Source organism: Mustela lutreola, chromosome 14 (genome assembly GCF_030435805.1).
Source record: "Mustela lutreola isolate mMusLut2 chromosome 14, mMusLut2.pri, whole genome shotgun sequence".
Taxonomy (NCBI): domain Eukaryota; kingdom Metazoa; phylum Chordata; class Mammalia; order Carnivora; family Mustelidae; genus Mustela; species Mustela lutreola.
This window is the reverse complement of record NC_081303.1, coordinates 43901991-43920720: the sequence shown is the minus strand read 5'-3', so window position 1 is coordinate 43920720 and position 18730 is coordinate 43901991. Positions and strand designations below refer to the sequence as shown.

The 18730-nt window shown below is 36.1% G+C and overlaps 1 protein-coding gene across 5 annotated transcripts in view; it reads left to right on the top strand.

Annotated features, from left to right (window-relative positions):
- DENND1B (DENN domain containing 1B) overlaps positions 1–18730 on the top strand; it is a 277522-nt gene that overhangs the window by 135059 nt on the left and 123733 nt on the right. For all 5 annotated transcript variants that reach the window (XM_059147015.1, XM_059147012.1, XM_059147017.1 and 2 more), the window contains 2 exons: positions 306–359; positions 2866–2976. In XM_059147015.1, the coding sequence (XP_059002998.1) occupies positions 306–359; positions 2866–2976 (165 nt within the window). The remainder of the gene's footprint in view (positions 1–305; positions 360–2865; positions 2977–18730) is intronic.

Here is an 18730-nt window from a genome sequence, read left to right as displayed (position 1 = left end):
ATTATATATCTATATCTATCTATCTATATATTTTTCAGTAACGTACTTTTTGTCTTAAACTTTTCCCATGATTATTATTTTCAGTTTTAAAGTTGAATGTTTTTAACCAACACTTAACTCTTTGTCTGAGGTTATTATTCAATACCATGTTATTTAAGAATCTTTCAAATTCAGCAAATCCTGAATGTTAATCCTTGGCATTTATTAATTTAGTTGATGTATCTTTTCTTATTTTTTTCAAATTATATATATTGCTACAAAATTTTAATTCTGCTTTTCTTACGTGATTTATTTCTATTTATTAGCATTCCTACTTCATTGCCCCAGATGTAACTGGACTCCCAACAATTCCTGAGAGTGTAAGTTTTCTGTTTTCTGTACTTTTTAATGCTACTCATATTATGAATTATATTCATTTTTGTCTCAGTGCCTAAAGATTTTTGTATAGAGAAATAGAATACATTGTAATTACCTGTTTTGTTAGAAATAAGAAATAGGAATAGTATTGTTACCTCTTTTTCTTCTTGATGTGTCTGCTGTTTTACTCCCTTCTTAATATCGGTTGTAGGTAAGGAAAATTTTATGAGAAAAACTGTTTCTACCATTTGAGATAGTTCAGTAGGATCATACACACACACACACACACACACACACACACACATACACACACACACACACACACTCTCTCTCTCTCTCTCTTTCTCTCTCTCTCTCTCTCTCTCACACACACACACACACACACACACACACACACACACACACGTATATTAGGTCCTGAGCTCCCCGGGATGAGGTAGAGGAAATATCTCAGATGACTCTACTTGGTAGGGGATAAATACTGGCAATGGGAAATATTTTTATACACATAATTACTTTAGTGAAGTGACTGTAGCATTTTAGATTACTTGCATAACTCCATGAAAATCATAATGTCCTATACTTGATTTCTTTTTTTAAAGATTTTATTTATTTATTTGACACAGAGAGAGAGGGAGAGAGCAAGCACAAGCAGGCGGAATGGCAGGCAGGGGAGAAGCACGCTTCCCAGTGAGCAAGGAGCCCAATAATGGGACTTGATCCTGGGATGCTGGGATCATGACCTGAGCTTGGAGGCAGACACTTAACTGACTGAGTCACCCAGGTGCCCCCTGTACTTGATTTCTTGATTTTGATTTACATGATATATATTTTGTAGGACTTGAGGGGTACTACAAGAAATTATAAAAATTACTAAAGTTTGTATTTTATTTAAAGTCCTAATTGTAGCCATATTAGAAATAGTTTCAGTGTTTTAATAGTTTTTATAAATTAATATTCTGTGGAAAAATTTACATGGAAAGTAGAAGTGACAAATAGGGTTTTGGTTGCTGTGCGAAAAGGAAATTTTCTCTTAAATAATTTTTTTCAACTTCTCTTGGAAAGATACAATGGATCAATAGAAAGAATTCAATAAAAAGTGAAAGAAACATCAATAGGAAAAAATAAATTTCCAGAAATAGTTATTTTTTTCAGAACTTTACTGTTCTTCCCAAAATGTTTTCAAACCTACTAAGTGTTTGGTTTCCAAAAGTGCATGGGTGATGAGTGCATGAAGTCTGGAGAGATAATTGTAAATTTTCCAATATTAAACCAAGACTGTGGTGTTTTTAGTACAGGCGAGTCCATATAACTCATATGAAAAGACTAGATGAGACTGTTTTTAATGTGGGCCTGATATAGATTATCCACACAGCATTCTGTGTTGAGAAATACTTATCCATCTAGAAATTATTTTTCTTTGAGACTATAGGAAAATACCAAGGTTGAATGCCATAAAAATAATCCATATGAAGAACTGAATTGGAAAGTGAGATAGACCTCAGATATAGAAAACAGTAAATGAATTTCTCCCCACTAAATTCAACATCACTCACTGATACTACAGATTCTGTGATATACCCTGCCATTACAAATTTGTCCTGGTAAAGTTTCTGCCTTCTGGAAATCAAATAAACTATTTATTGGATTTCTTGTTTTCTTGCCCAATGAAAAGTTTTCACCTTCTAGGTCATAGTCTACTTGATACTACAGTTTCGTTTTATTATCATATCTTATTCAGTCTCTTCTTTACTTTATAACCCTCCAGGATGCTTATGTTTGAGTACAGAAAGTTAAAAATAAGTAAGAAGGAGAACTTCTCAAAGTCAAAGTTAATGTAGCTTATCCCAATTTTGACCTTATGTGGGGAAAATAAAGTCTTAAATCAAGAAAATTAGCTAAGCTAACATCAAAATGTATTTGGTTATAGGAGCATAGAATAGGTCCGACATGGGATATAAACAAGGAGTTTTCCTTAATAAAGGAACAAAGATCTGCTTTATGAATCCATCTCATCCTTGGGGTGCCTTGTACATAATATGTACTATCAGGCAGTGATGTTGCCTACTGAGTGACTGGCAAACATAAAAAGACTCTGGAATAGCATTTCTCCAAGTTCAGTGTATATAAGAATTATCAGGAATTATTTTAAAAAAGTAAAAGATACTTGGAGCCACACTCTGAAGATTACAATTCAGCAAGTGTACAGTTGGGGCCCGGAAATCAGCTTCTTTTATAAGTACTTGGGGGAGGGAGAGTGGAAAATGTGTGATCTTCTGATTACCCTCTGAGAAATGTTTTCCTGGGGTAGGATTATGTTTCAAATAATAATAGAATGTTATGTGCTTCATGTGGCAGCAGAATAGTATTAAATTTAATTATTTTAATGAATACCATCTTTAATAATAACATCCTTTGAACTTTAAGAGTTGTTGGTAAATGTATAAAATATTTTCCTTCATAATCACCATGAGCTCCAACTTACACGATGACTTTTCAATTGTACAGAGAAATCTTACAGAATATTTTGTTGCCGTGGATGTGAATAACATGCTGCAGCTGTATGCCAGCATGTTACATGAGAGACGCATCATTATTACCTCTAGCAAATTAAGCACTGTAAGTACTTCACACTTCTCCTTTTAAGTAGAACATATTGAGCATTTCACAAAAAGACCCACGAACCTCTGCAGACTTAGAAATATTCTATGTGTACTTATGAGACAATATCTACATACTTTTTTGATATATGGTTTTAATCTGGCTCTTGAAGTACAAAAGTCTGATTTATAGAAAGCCTTCTCAGATGCATTAAGTCAGGTTAATTATTTTTTCTTATCAGGAGATGAGAGTTGGGTTTTTTTTTTTTTTTCTTTTTAACTCTCCAGAGTTCATTTTAGTGCCTTCTACCATATAAAGAATTCTTAAGAGCTATTATGAGATCTTTATTATTCACTTGTGGCTTTTTCCATTGGAGCTACTTGAAAGAAATCAAGGGGCCATGATAATAGCTGCTATCCTAACCTGGTAATAGGTAGATTCATCTTTGTTGCCAAGTAGTGGTTTGGGAGTAGCTTCTATAATAGTTCTGATTTGGAGGAGCTCTTCAGGCTGATAATAACTTAAAAGTCAAAGTAGCATTCTTTTTTTTTTTAATCACAGGTTTTATGCTACTTGCTGAAATGTTCTTTTGGAAGGTCTTCATTACTGTGGTAAAGGCAATGAGAATAGGAGTTTTCTTGGGTCATAGAAAAATATTCAAGAGTATTTTGCTAGGTTTCCTAACCTTTTTTCTATTGTAAACATTAAAATTTTAGTATTTTGACTTAAAAATCTTTAATATAAATTTAAACATAATTTTTAGTAATGTATTAGGTATTTATTAAAACATGTAATGTTCCATAAATTTCCTTTCTTGCAAATTTGGTTAATTGATAAGAATAAGGTAATTTTTTTGGTTTGTTCCCCCATAGTGAAAATGTAAACCTCATTGCATGAAGTTTAGTACGTTAGCAGCAGTTTCAGGAGTCCTGTGGGATATCTATTTAGTCTTTAACAATGAGAAGTGGAGGGTGCCTGGGTGATTCAGTCAAATGTCTGCCTTCAGCTCAGGTCATGATCCCAGGGTGCTGGGATCAAGCCCCGCAACCGGCTCCCTGCTTGGCGAGGAGCCTGCTTTTCTCTCTTCCTCTGTCTGCTGCTCCCCCTACTTGTGCTCTCTTCTCTGTGTCAAAATAAATAAAATCGTAAAAAAAAAACCCCAACAAAAAACACAATGAGCAGTGTATTTTTCAACAGGTTAAATGGCCACCCCAGGGCCAAACAGCTAGTTAGGTACAGGTAGTGTGAAACTGGGTGTCCTGATTCTAATTTGGGATTATTTCCATTACTCTACATTTGAAAAAATATGCTTTGAGATTTTGAATTATAATATTCATATGCCCACTTTTCCAAAAATATTGAAAATATATTATTTTATGTATGAAAAACACATTATATGCATTTAAACATGTGATGTAGTATAATCATAGAATAAGCACAAAGTAGTGACACAGTTAATTTGCGCTTTCTTAAAATGATACTGAGAAATTGAATCTGAGTCATTTGGTACTTTTTATATATTTGCTTTTCTGCTATTTTTTTTAAAAAGATTTTTATTTATTTGACAGAGAGAGACAGTGAGAGAGGGAACACAAGCAGGGGGAATAGTAGGGGAGAAGCAGGCCTCCCGTTGAGCAAGGAGCCCTATTTGGGGCTTGATCCCAGAACCCTGGGATCATAACCTGAGCCGAAGGCAGACGCCCAACAACTTAGCCACCAGGCACCCATTTTCTGCTGTTTTTAATTTGCCATTGAAGCAAAACCATTCTTCTCCCCATTCTCTTCCTCCTTATTTTTTAAACATGATTTTTTCAAGATTATAAATAATATTTCTATACGGTTATTGTCCTGAAGATTAAAAAGATTGTACGAACTATCTCAGAGGCCTAGGAACTAAATCTTGTCATGAGACTTGCTATATGCTAGGTGCTTTCTAGGCACTAAGGATCCAGCAGTAAGCAAAGCAAAGCTCAAACACTCTAGGAGCTTATATTGGACTAATGAAACAAAGAAATGAATAAATAAAAGTAGTTGTTACATCTTCTGGTGGTGAGTGCCTAGGGGTAAGTGATAAAGCAAGTGTGTGTGCAGGATGAAGGGTGTGAGGGGCGGGTTTCAGTTTATGTAGAGTGGTCATGGGAAGCTGCTTGAATGGGGTAGTACTGAGCAGAGACCTGAATAATAAAGTGCGGGAGTGAGCTATGGGAATGAATGCACACGCTGCCCTATTTACAAAAACATTTGAAATCAATCTGAGCATATGACTATTGTAAAGGACTGGTGTTCTCTTTATTGCAATTTATAAAGACCTCTTAATAGCTCAGTAACCTCTCTCTGACTCAGTTTCTTCCCATGTAAACTGGGAGAATGGGAGTAACACAAGCTTAATCTCATAGGGCTATAAAGATTGAGTAGATCTATCTCTGTCTCTATAGTTATATAAACACATATGTATATATATATACATGTGTATAATGCACATATATATATTGTGCTTAGAACTGTATCTGCATAACATTCAATGATTCAGTGATTATTAGCTATAATTTTGTAAAAGACTAGATCTGCACTTTAGAGTAAAAATTAACATGCCTACTGCCCTTTAATTTCATTTGAGTTAAATAATAAAATTATTTTAATAAAGGCTTGGAATTATTCAGGGAGTTGTTTTTATGTTTAAGGTGAACTTCTTCTGCCAATCGTTTGAAAATTCATAGAAACTTGATGGTGATGTCACTTATACGTTACCATCTTTGTTTTGGTTCATTCCTGGGGACAGTAGGACTGATAAAAGAAACATAATTCAAGCTTGCTTTCAGGATCTCCTTACCCTTACTATGTGGGAGAAGCTGTTTTACTTGAATCTATCTTGAAAAATTCATGTGTATGTATATATCTTCCGTAAATTCCATGCATAGTAACATTTAAGGTCAAACACTAGTACTATAACATAAATTAGAAATAAGCTATTTTTTTAGGAAGAATTCAGTGAAATGTCTGAAACAACCAAGGAAGGAATAAAGTGTTAATGAATTGACTTGCTTTTAAGCATTTTACATTCTTATTTTATATACTGTGAAGACAATGCTGTATTTAGTAATAATACAAGAGATTTTACCCATTTTTCATATTTTGAATTTATAGCCAAAATTTTAACAATTAGAAGAACATATATAGCTTAAGGTGTCTTTACATTTATAATTTTATTATGATTTTAAGAATTTTGTATGTATGAGTTTACTCTTCAACACCATAATTTGTTAGAATCATAGTTGTCAACCAAATAGCTTGCTGGGTATTTCAGTGATGATACAATGATAGAGAATCAGATTGCTTTAAGGTCCCTTTCTTTAGGTACCATTTGTAGTTAAAATTAGAATTTGTAATTTAGAGAGGTAAACTTTAAAATAAAAAAATAATTTTGAGATATGTTAGCAAAACTATCAAGAATAATGATATGTTTAAATTTTTCATGAATTCCCTCCATATTAAAGTGTGGTATTTTTTATTTTTTTTAAGTCTTTATGTAAATTCCAGTTAGTTAACATACAGTGTAATATTAGTCTCAGGTGTAGAATTTAGTGATTTGTCAGTTACATGTGCCACTCGGTGCTTATCACAGGTACCCTCCTTAATGCCCATCACATTTTTATCCCACCCACTCCCTAAAGTGTGGTGTTTTGTTAGGACCCATTATTACATTGTGTTTTATTTAAATTTAATGAATTGGGACATAAACAAGTTAGTGTTTATTCTATTGATATATACACTATCAAGTTCACACAGAAGCATTCCTGTAACCCTGAACAAGAACACTGATTTTATACATGCTGTAGGCAGGCCCTAGATGTTTAAGCCCCAAGTGCATCTCTGGTAGACTAGCAGAACATCATACCAAAGTCTCATGTATTCAAAGCAAAGGAATAAATCATGATATTACAAGAGTATATTAGTTGACTTATTGCTGTTTTGTGACCAGAGGTAGAGAACATTGCTGTTTAAAGTCATGTCATTGGTTCTCAAATCAGTCAGGCATGAAGTCTTGTCATATGCCTCTATAATTGTACCTCACCAGACTTTCTTTAACTAGTCAGCTGGGGCTGTGCATTTTGTCTCAAACACCCGGCTGGCCAGCATCTGACAGGAGCTTTCTCATCATCCTGTCAGTAATATGTTAACTAGAGTGTATCTTTGTGGCCTGTAGAAGCAGGTGGAAGAGATGCTTCTCTTTAAAGCAGATGTCTAAATGTTAGCTACTATTTTGACCAATATTTAGCTGGTAAATATCACCCTCTTAAAGTCTATAAGCACATTAGTTACAGAGATTGGACTGTAGAGTACATGTTCTTTCTGGAATAATTAGAACAAGCAATATGCTCTGAGTACTGGAATTGTGTTAATAAACTGTAATTTCTTCCTTTGTTATAGTTGCCCCCAGGCATTTAAGCATATGCTTTTCTCTCCTTCTCTCATTAATTCCATCAAGGGCATATGCAAAAAGAAATCTTGTGGTCTCTGGAAAATCGGCTATTAAAATGTAGATTTTATAGGTTTAGACTGAAGGGGAATCCAGAGGATTTTAACCTCTCCATCTGCATTTTACATATTCTTGATTTGTCTTTTAATGGTGCCACCTGTATCAGCATTTATTCTGAAACCTGAAGCACAGAGAATCTTCTTGCAGATTAAGAATTGAACAGTTGGTGAGAGAACAAAGATTACCCAGGTCTACTTCCTACTTAAGACTATTGAAGTGTGCTTGTGCCCCTTGTGTTTTTAACGCTGCAGCACAGTGGTGCAGTTAAAAATTGCTATGAAGACCTTTCAGAGAGAGATTCTAGGAACAATTTTTAGATTTTTAAATTCTTCCCAAAGCCCATAGCAACCAATTATGTCAGCTGAAACTACAGATAAGAATTCTCTTTACCAGTGTATTATTTGACATGTATACCATTCTTCTGAACATTGTATTTTCATTGGGTGCTAAATGAATGTGACTGGAGTGTGGAAATAGGACTGTTGTGGTTGTCTGGTGGCACCGTGTTGGAAGATATGTATGCAGGTCAGTCAGAGGAAACCTCTAAGCAGGAGAACTGGAGGTTGTGTATCTTCCAGCTCCTGTGGTAATAGGCATGCTGTTCTTCACAGAAACAAGCATGTATTTCTGCTCTAAGGTTTAGTCGACTTGTCCCCTAAAAGTAAACAATTGGCTTTTAATTTAAATATCTGTTTTTAATGTAACAGTTGTGTTCTTATCTAAGGGACATATTGTCAATCACTATGTTCTCCGAGTTTTGTTCCTACAACTACAAACAACCTCAAGATTTTAGTTTACTGTAGTATTTTCTATCTGAAATGACTGAATTTTGTGCTGTTCATGATTCTCAGTCTTAAGTATAGGAAAAGTTTTATATATATATTGTTTGTTTCCTTAGTAAAACTACTGAGAGCAATTGGTTTATTTTTAAATGTACCTTCTATATTTATGTTTATGCACAGTATATTTGTGTGTGTGTGTGTGTGTGTGTGTGTTTATGTTTTGTATTTTGCATTTTGTAGTTAGGCAAGTTTTTCTATTCTGATGAAATGTCCTAGATTATATTCCCTTATCCTGCAGTGGGACTGATTTGGGGATTTACCCCTCCATCTCATCTTTTTCCCCTACCTACCTCCTTGGTCCTTTCTTCTTTGACCCCTGTTCTTCATTCCTTTGCCCATTGCCTTAGTTCAGGCAGTTGTCACTTCCCACAAATACTATTTTCAGATTATGAGTTATGAACGTGTTAGCATTTTCTCCATTTACATAAAAGGATGGTGATGACGAAAGGAGTAGTTATAGGTAAGAATTATGTAGTGCATTCTATGACCTAGTTGTTCTTTAACTTAATCATCACTTACTATAAACTCATGGAAGGAACCTTATTTGATTCATTCACTACAGTAAACCTACCTCTTAGGATAGTGCTGATACCTAGTAGGTTTCTAACAATAATTTTTTGAGTCCGTGCCTGAAGCTGCACTTTTTTGGGTCTTCCTCTCATATGTTTAGAATGCTCCCATCTTCATTCCTCTGAATGTTTCCCAGAATCTGGTTTGCTCTTTAAAGTTCTAGTTTCTGTCGGTAACTTCTGTTTATCTTTCACCCCAGAACTACTGTAGTACTTACCACATACTTTCTCTTAAGTTAGAATTATAAGTAAATTTGTTGAACTCTAGTATGAGATATTTATCTCTTTAAAGGTTAGAATCATGGTTTGTGTCTGTTGTGTGTGTGTATATATGTGAGTGTATTTTTAAATGGATTTAATCTTTTAAATTGTGGATAACAGAAAAAGGTTTAAAATAAATTTTTTTATTAATTATGAAATATGAAGTGTCTATCTGATACTAAAAATGCCAGAGTAGAATTCTGTCTTTTTGACAAGTAAAAATGTGTCTGATTGTTCCTATGACAACTTGGCTCTTTAAATAATAGTAATAATAAAGATTTCATAGATTCTGAAATCTATGAAGTTAGTTAGAGGCTAACTTGTAAGTTAGAGGCTAATCTCCATGTAGGCTTTGTCTTTTATTTTTTATTTTTATTTTTAAAGATTTTATTTATTTATCAGAGAGAGAGGGCGAGAGAGCAAGCACAGGCAGACAGAATGGCAGGCAGAGGCAGAGGGAGAAGCAGGCTCCCTGCCGAGCAAGGAGTCCGATGCAGGACTCGATCCCAGGACGCTGGGATCATGACCTGAGCTGAAGGCAGCTGCTTAACCAACTGAGCCACCCAGGCATCCCAGGCTTTGTCTTTTAAAAGAAGATTTGTGTTTAGCCATTTTCTACTAGAATCTTTTAATTTTTTAGAAAGTCTTTGTCTAAATGGTAATTTTTTAGGGAAAAACTTAATACATCTTGATCTCTTTTCAGCTTTATTAGTTTCTCTTGCTGTACTGCTTCTGTTCAGCCTGTATAGGAACATGGTTTGGTATCTTTTGGCCTTCATATAGTCCTAGGTAGAAAACATACTGCTTTCTCCCTATGAAGATGTTTATTTCTTCATTCAATAAACTATTTCTTATTTATGGAGTACCTAATTCATGTCAGACAGTGTTCTACAAGGAAGGTAATGAGGTCATGGCATCTGTAGCAGTCTGAGTCCAATAAAGTGAGAGAAAGTACACAGTAATTTGATCAAGAAAAGTTTAACATGAAGAATGTAAAGCTGAGGCAAGGGGTTGGAGTGCCAAGAGATGAGCGAGCTTGCAGCGAAGAGAATGTTGGAGAACACAGGCACAGCAGATGTAAAGCAACCAGTACCCTTAGGGCCGAGGTAGAGTACCCAAGGAAGGAGCCCCACCCAGGCCTGCGATTGAGACCCTCTTGAGGAGGGTGGAACCATGACTCATTAGATGGCAGAGAAGTTGTTGTGGTGCTACACTGGCAGAATTTTTGGAAATACACCCTTTGGGTGACAGGCGTCATTCTTTCAAACTTGCTGGAAAGCCTCTTTAAGGATAATGAGGAATCTGTTCAGAGAGATACCTCATTGACAACACACTGCTGTGAGCCCACCTGAAAGGAAGAAAGCAGGCCCTTGACAAGCAACAGGTTGGCAGGAACCTGCTGGGTAAGTATACTGGAACCAGGAACCCAAACCCTTGCTTCCTGAAATGTCTCTTCAGTGTCCTTTCCTGACAAACCTTAACATGATGCCAGCTGTTAAAAAGAATAAATATCTAAATGACACAGATCTGTTTTCAAAGACCACACAATAAAGGGTGAATTAGGCAATAAATTGATAACTGGTATAGTCCATCCCTTTGGATATTCAATTTCTGTTTATACTCTTCTAAACACATTTGTACTTCTATACAACAACAGGACATGTTCGTAGCTATTAAGATATAGTTATCCTTTTTGCAAATGTAGACATTTCCCAAAATGAGGAAGAGCAGTCCCAAGAGCCATTATAATCATGTCTTCAAATTTAATTGCAATATATTTAAATTTCTGTTAATCACTAACAACACACATAGAAAATAAAAATGAGAGATAGAGGGAAAAAATGGTTAGCAGATAAAAATGAACACATGCATATGAAAGGCAAATAAACAATATGCAAAGCTACTGTGACCTCTGTTTGTATAACTAATCATGAGACAATATTGGTATTAATAGCTTACTTGTTTCATTACCCATTCCATATCTTCCTCACCCTCAGCCAGAACCTCAGCTAGTTGAGTTTACCTGGTATAATGACATGAACTTTCATTTATAAAAGGTCTGAATCCTCAATAGTTCTGCTTTTTTTTTTTTTTTCTTAATGATTGCTGTAGTTTTCCATTAACCTTTTTCTATTAGGCATAGAAAGAGGTATCGCAAAGAACCTCCCAGTTCCAGACATAGTCCTTTTTGCCTCTTTTGTGTAGAAGCAAACCAGTTTCGCTTTGGTTATTAAGATCAATCAGCCAGTAGATCAACCCCAACTTTTAGCCCGTTAGTTCAGTGACATTGGGGCCTATAATGGCCAGGTGTCAATATCTTTTTCCAATTCACATGGAAACATTTCTCTGTCGGGAGGTAAGATCTCCAAACCAGAAGAGTTCTAAACTACTGAGACTGGAAATAGAATTTATGCAAGTAGGTTATTAAGTGTAATAATGAAATGGCCACTCCCCTTCCACCCATTGATTCCTGGTCCCATGTATTCTGGCTATAGGAGAAATAATACCATAAAGTGCTTTCTGACTTAAAGCATATCCTGCATCATGTAAAATAGAATCCTTCCTTTTATGGATATAATAATACCAGCTGGTACCATGACTGAGTCTTCAGTAAGCCATTCCACTTTTCAGTTAGGCCAGTTCCTTCTGGGTTGTAAATATGGGTAAGACTAGTTAGTTTAATGGTCATGAACCCATAGCTTTACTTACTTTGCAATTAAATGAATACCTTGATGAGGTCCAGTGCTGTACAGAAGGCAATGCTGATGGATATGTTATTCTATGCATCTAGTGATTTTGGTTCCTGGCAGAAGCATTATAGTCAGAGAAGACCTTATCCAGATTATTTATTTCCAGGAGGATGGACTTACGCCTCCTCCTTGATGGAAGAGTTCTGGTGTAATTAACGGGCCCCTGGGTAGCTTGTTGATTGCCCTGGGCGGTTATCTCCCCAGAAGGATTCTGCCACAAAATTACCTGAACAAGCTACCAGGTATTACTGCTGGGTGTTACTGGCCACTGTGTACTGGAGAAGCCTAGCCCTGTAGGATCCTGCCTGAGAGCACACTGGAACCAGGAAGCCAAAGTCCTTTCCTCCTGCGGTGTATTCCCAGTGTCCTGTACTGACTGAGTTCTTCTTTGTCTTCTATTAACATTAGGCTATCTGGTAAAAGAGAAAAGCACCAAGAAAAATACCATTATCACAGATGGGTAGCAAAGAGTGAATTTGGAGCTAATGGGCAATATGTGAAGGGTACAGCTTCCATGAATCAGCTATTTTATTTGATTTCCTACTGTATTATATAAAGAGTAGAAAAGGAAGACCTTTAATTGGAAGGAAATATTTAACATTGGTAAATTTTTCCAAAGACCAAGTATAACAGTATTGATTTATTCATTTGTGCATTGATATTATTATTTACCAGGTATTATGTATTGGCAATTTCAAAGTTATTAATTAGAATCATAAATATAAATTAAAACATAAATCATGTCATTGAATCAAGGCCAGTCAATGTGATAAGAACTCTAATATGGGAAATGTAAGAGGGAGAGTAGTAGATTAAAAAGTTTACTTCAGGATGACACTGGTTCTTGAAAGGAGTTGACATCTTGTGTAGGAAATATATACTTATTTAACATATCTCTGTATGTGTGTGTGTGAAAAGAGAGAAAAGTTGTGCTATGTAATGTAGTTGGAGAGATAAGTAATAGCCAGATTGTGTAGAAACATGTTTGCTAACTTAAGGGACTTGGATTTTATCCGACAGATTGTGGGGAGGCAAATGAGGTACATAATATGACCAGTTTTGTTTTGGGAAAGATAACACTGGTGGCATTATAAAAGAAAAAAATGGGGTAGGGAAATTCCTTCTAATAGGAGTCCAGTTAAAAGGCTGTGCAGTAATAAAAGCAAGGGGTGACTCGCTTCTACAGTAGAACAGAGACCGTAAGAGGAAGATGAAGTTGGGTTTTAGGAACATTTCTAAGGAAACTTCTGTTGGATATAGAGTCTGTTTGAAAGTAGGTAAGGAACAGGGAGAAGTGTAGAATGACTCACAAAGGACCAGTCTTCATGAGGTATTTGTTTAGTTGCTGTCTAATGGTAGTGGGCTTGATATCATTTAATTACCAGTAAATTGCAACTAATTATGGGTGTGTGTGCATATAAATATTCACATGACTGTAGATGCTTATATAAATGTTCATATATAGATGTACATATTTAAATACATTTGATGAGCATGCTAAACATACATGTATATGTATGTTAAGTACACATGAGAATATTATATACAATTTTAATATTAAAATATTTAGTATATGTGTGTAATTATTCATTCTTATTTAATTATATATGCCTTACAAATTAAGAGCTATTTAATTCCATTTATAAAGATTTAGAACTTCCTTTGTGATTGCTTTGCAATTGTGATTGTCTTTTTTCTAATTGCTAATAGTTTGCAACCAGTTTTATTTTGTTCCTGGTAAGGGATATTTTTAAATTTTGATTTTCAGAAATGCCCAGTAGTTAAAAAGAGTATCAGCCAATTGGATTTCTTTATTGGTTGTTTACAGTATTACTCTACCCCAAGATATGGTAGCAGAGCAATTATATTAGTAATATCTTCTAAATTAGAGATTTGTGTTTCTTTCCTGACTACTTAACAAAGAAATTAGACTTCATATAAGCCATTTAACTTTTTTCCTGCAGTTTCGTGTTTAAAAAATGAAAGAATTGAGCAAGAAAGATCCTTTTTACCTATTAAATGCAGTCATTCTTTAATTGTAGTATTTATTTCTTAAATAATTGCCAAATTATGTAGTCTTTATGTAATTCACATGAACTTCTTAACTCATAATCCTTTAGAATTCAGTATCTATGAGTTTTTTTTTTTTAAGATTTTATTTATTTATTTGACAGACAGAGATCACAAGTAGGCAGAGAGGCAGGCAGAGAGAGGAGGAAGCAGGCTCCCTGCAGAGCAGAAAGCCCAATGCGGGGCTCGATCCCAGGACCCTGGGATCATGACCCGAGCTGAGGGCAGAGGCTTAACCCACTGAGCCACCCAGGCGCCCCAGTATCTATGAGTTTTTGAGGAGAGAAGATAGATGGATGCATTTGAGCAATGTTGTAGATTAGACTGCTAAACTTTGGTGGAAAGGTAGATGGGCCTTTTTTAGGAAAAACAAAACTGGTATTGAATCAACTTTGAGAGCGAGAAGTAGAAAGCAAAAAATTTAGTAATAAGGAAAAGTTATGTAGGGGAAGAAATTTGTTTTAAGCCTATGGCATATATGCGTAATGTGACCGCTACAGAGAGCCGAAAAGTCGAGGAGAGTTGGTGTGACTGTAATGGTAGTTTATAGAGGGTAGCTAGAAGGCAGACTCCCTAAGGGCAGAAATTTTTGTCTCTTTTGTTCATTACCATATCCCCAGAACCAATAATAACTGGCACGTGTTTGGTGTCCCATTTACTAGTTATATGATCTTGGGAAATTTGTTTAACTTTCCCTCAGTTTCCGCATCTGTAAAATCATTAAAAGAATAAATACATAAAAGAAGTAAGTGAGCAGAAAAATTTAAAGTTGTTTGGCTAGGAAAAGCTAATGAACTAGTGATCAAATGTGAGATGATGAAAACTCTTTAAAGGACTTGTGTATGACGGAAAGAGATTAGTTTAGGTTGATTTTTTAGCAATTAAGTGGCAGAATTTGCCATCCCAATAGAATGAAAAAAGAGAATGAAATATAGAATAATATTTTAGTATAAACATTAAAAATGTGCAAATACTGTCTTTTTTCATTATATAAAATTGCAGTTTTTTCCAAATATTTTCTTACAGCTGTCACTTGATTTAAATTTTAGAATTTTGCTTGGGTAAGAATATATTTTTTACAGATTTATTTATTTATTTATTTTTTTGAGAGAGAGATAGAGAAAGAGAAAATATGAGTGGGGTGGGGCAGAGGGATAAGAAGAGAGAATCCTCAGGTGGACTGCCTGTTGAGCACAGAGTCTGGACAGTGTGTGTGTGTGTGTGTGTGTGTGTGTGTGTGTGTGTTGGCGGTTGATCCCAGGACCCTAAGATTGTGACTTGAGCTGAAATCAAGAGTCAGATGCTTAACCAATTGAGCCACCCAGGCACCCCTCCAGTAAGAGTATTTTATAGTTTGGATAACTTTGTAGTTGTCAGATACCCTACTGCTACTTCTTTTGGTCTAAACTATTATTTTATTTTATTTTTTAAAGATTTTATTTATTTATTTGACAGAGATCACAAGTAGGCAGAAAGACAGGCAGAGAGAGGGGAGAAGCCCGATGCGGGGCTCGATCCCAGCACCCTGGGATCATGACCTGAGCCGAAGGCAGAGGCTTTAACCCATTGAGCCACCCAGGCGCCCCTGGTCTAAACTTTTAAATGGGAGTGTAAATTAAACATGTTTAAACAGATGGTTTCTTTATGCTTTCCACTAATTTTTTTTCATTCCATGAGGAATTTATCACATTCCCATCTGCAGCAATTTATTCTGTATACCTTTAGTTATTTATAGTGCATAAATTTCTGAATTAAATATTGATTCAGTTAAAAATCAAATGAAGTCTCTAATCTATATTTCTTGGGTTTTGTGCATAAATACATTCGTAGGGGACATAAATCTGCCCCTCAATAATTCATATAGAACTTTAGCTGAAGTGAATAGAATTTATCCATAAGAATGAGGCATAGTCTACGAGATATGGGAACGACTTTGTGTCCATATGAGAGCTTTACTTGTAAAGTGTGTTGAGTTTGAATTGTGCTGTTTTCATTGTGGTCGTCACACTAGATGGGTTGTTTACCTGTGGTCTCTTTGGGAATCTGGTAATGCTGTTTCCCCTTCCCCCAAAATACATGTCTATTTAATTGCTTAAAACATTGCCTCGTTTTATTAGTGGCTGATTTCCTCTAATAAATATAGTTTGACTTTAAGAAAATGGAATGAATGTGATTTTATATCATGAAGGGAAAGAACTTTAGTTTGGCTTCCAACTAAGTATTCTTGCAGATCCAAACTGAGATGATAACTGGTAGAATTTTTATCAATTATCTTTTCAACATCTGAGAGAATCTGTTCCATTGGTTTCCTGCTGAAGTTGCCCACTATGATGCCTGAGGAAAGTTTTAGAAATTGGATCTCAGTCACAGACCTCAACTATTTCTTACAAAGGTCAGGTGTTCTTGTTAGTGGAGTGTAAAGACGCATTCTTCACCATATAACTAAGATAGAATATTTTCAGCCAGTAGATGTTATTCGGAGCCCCATAATGATGGGAATTTGGGGTTTTTATTAAAGATTTTTGTTTATTTATTTGACAGAGATCACAAATAGGCAGATAGGCAGAGAGAGAGGGGGAAGCAGGCTCCCTGCTGAGCAGAGAGGCTCAGCAGGGCTCAATCCCTGGGCCCTGAGATCATGACCTGAGCCAAAGGCAGAGGCTTAACCCACTGAGCCATCCAGGCGCCCCAGTGATGGGAATTTTGAATGCTTGTGTATCAAAAAGCAGTTTAGGGACGCCTGGGTGGCTCAGTCGGTTAAGTGTCTGCCTTCAGCTCAGGTCATGACCCCAGGGTCGTCCTTGCTCAGCAAGGAGCCTGCTTCTCCCTCGGCCTGCTGCTCCCCTTGCTTGGGTTCTCTCTCTCGCTCTCTCTCTGACAAATAAATAATATCTTTTTTTTTTTTAAAGGCAGTTTGGGGGTGCCTGGGTGGCTCAGTGGGTTAAAGCCTCTGCCTTCGTCTCAGGTTGTGATCTCAGGGTCCTAGGAATGAGTCCCACATCGGGTTCTCTGCTAGGCAGGGAGCCTGCTTCCTCCTCTCTCTGTCTCTGTGCCTGCCTCTCTGCCTACTTGTGATCTCTGTTGAGAAAAAAAAATAAAGGCAGTTTGATATTGGGGGAGGGTATATGCTATGGTGAGTGCTGTGAAGTATGTAAACCTGGCGATTCACAGACCTGTGCCCCTGGGGCTAATAATACATTATATGTTAATAAAAAATAAAAAAAAATTTAAAAAGGCAGTTTAAAATAATGGTTATTATACTCAGGAGTTTCCTTGGGTTGGTATCCTGGCTTTGCCACATACTAGGTGTGTGATCTTCGGCCATTGGCTTAACTTTGTTGCAGTGTCCTGCTCTGTAAAATGGAAATAATCATGATAGAAGCTATTTCATAATGTTGTTGTGAGGATGAAGTCTGAGTACATCAAGTACTCAGGATAGTGCCTATTACATAGTAAGCATTACATACACACTTGTTATTATTATTATTATTGACAATATCTCTGTTAGACCCTGGTGGCCTGGGACTGGAAGTTCCAAATGCATTTATTTGATGATGAAGTTCAGTGTTGTCCACCTTTCTTGTCAAGTTTCTCCCCCTGATTTTATAGGCCTCATCAGTTCTTTCCTCTTCACATCGTTTCCATATGTACTCGTTTTATAATTGTAGTGCATGGGAGAGAAATGTTCCCAGTGATTTTACTGTGCGTTAGTCAGTACTGTGGGACCATACCAAGTCAATATATTGAGTATGCTTTGTGAAATCATATGTGCATTTAAATATTCATTAGTCATTTAACAAAGATGATAAGGGTTTTTTCTTAAATCTTTATTTTGTAAATTTGCTTTTCTCTGAAAATTATACCCTTATCATATATTATTCCTCCTTTATTATTTCTATAGTTTCCAGAGCATAGTGGCCAGGATATGTTCTGACTCAAATACTGAAACTTCTTCTCCCACCCTCTTTGCTTCCATGAAGAACAGCTGTGGTATTACAGAAACCGCTGACAGAATATTAGCAAAGAATATAGAGTTCTAGTCCTGTCACGAACCAGACGTAGAGTCTTGGGTAATTCTAGTCCAAAGAAGTATGATTGTCATTTCCCTCTGAGCTTAAAGAATCAATAGACCATAATAAACTTATAATTGAAATGGTTCTTCTTACTTGGCTTACAAATTGATCTCATTTTTTCATCAGTACTTCAGTCTGCAAATTAGACTTCTAAAATACATAGTTGATTTTCCTTAATCCGCATAGGTGTTAGAATGTTCTAGATATATAATTTGTTGTGATAGCTCCCTTCAGAGGTGTGGAGAAATTTCATGAAGAGTAAGACAGGAGTCTCTGCCATATCCCAGAGGGCCCTCCGGTTCTGACCACGCTTCGCTGACCTCACCTCCCACTGTTCTCCCACTGTTCTCCCGCGTACTCCAATCTAATCATGCAGACCTCCCTACTCCCTGTGAAGATGACTAGCATGTTCCCACCTCATCTGCCTGGAATGCTCTTCTCCTCAAAGCCGTAACAGCTGGCTCTCTTCTAGCATTCAGGTCTCAGTTCGGATATCAGGGCATCAGAGTTTGTCCCTAATTCTCCTGTCTAAAACTTCCCGTCTGTCACTTTCTACCCACTTGGCCTACTCTAGGTTTCCTCTTGAACTTACCTCTAACCCACATAATATATACTTGTTTATTGTTTGCTTTCCCCACTAAAATTTAAGTTTCATGAGAACAGAGACTTT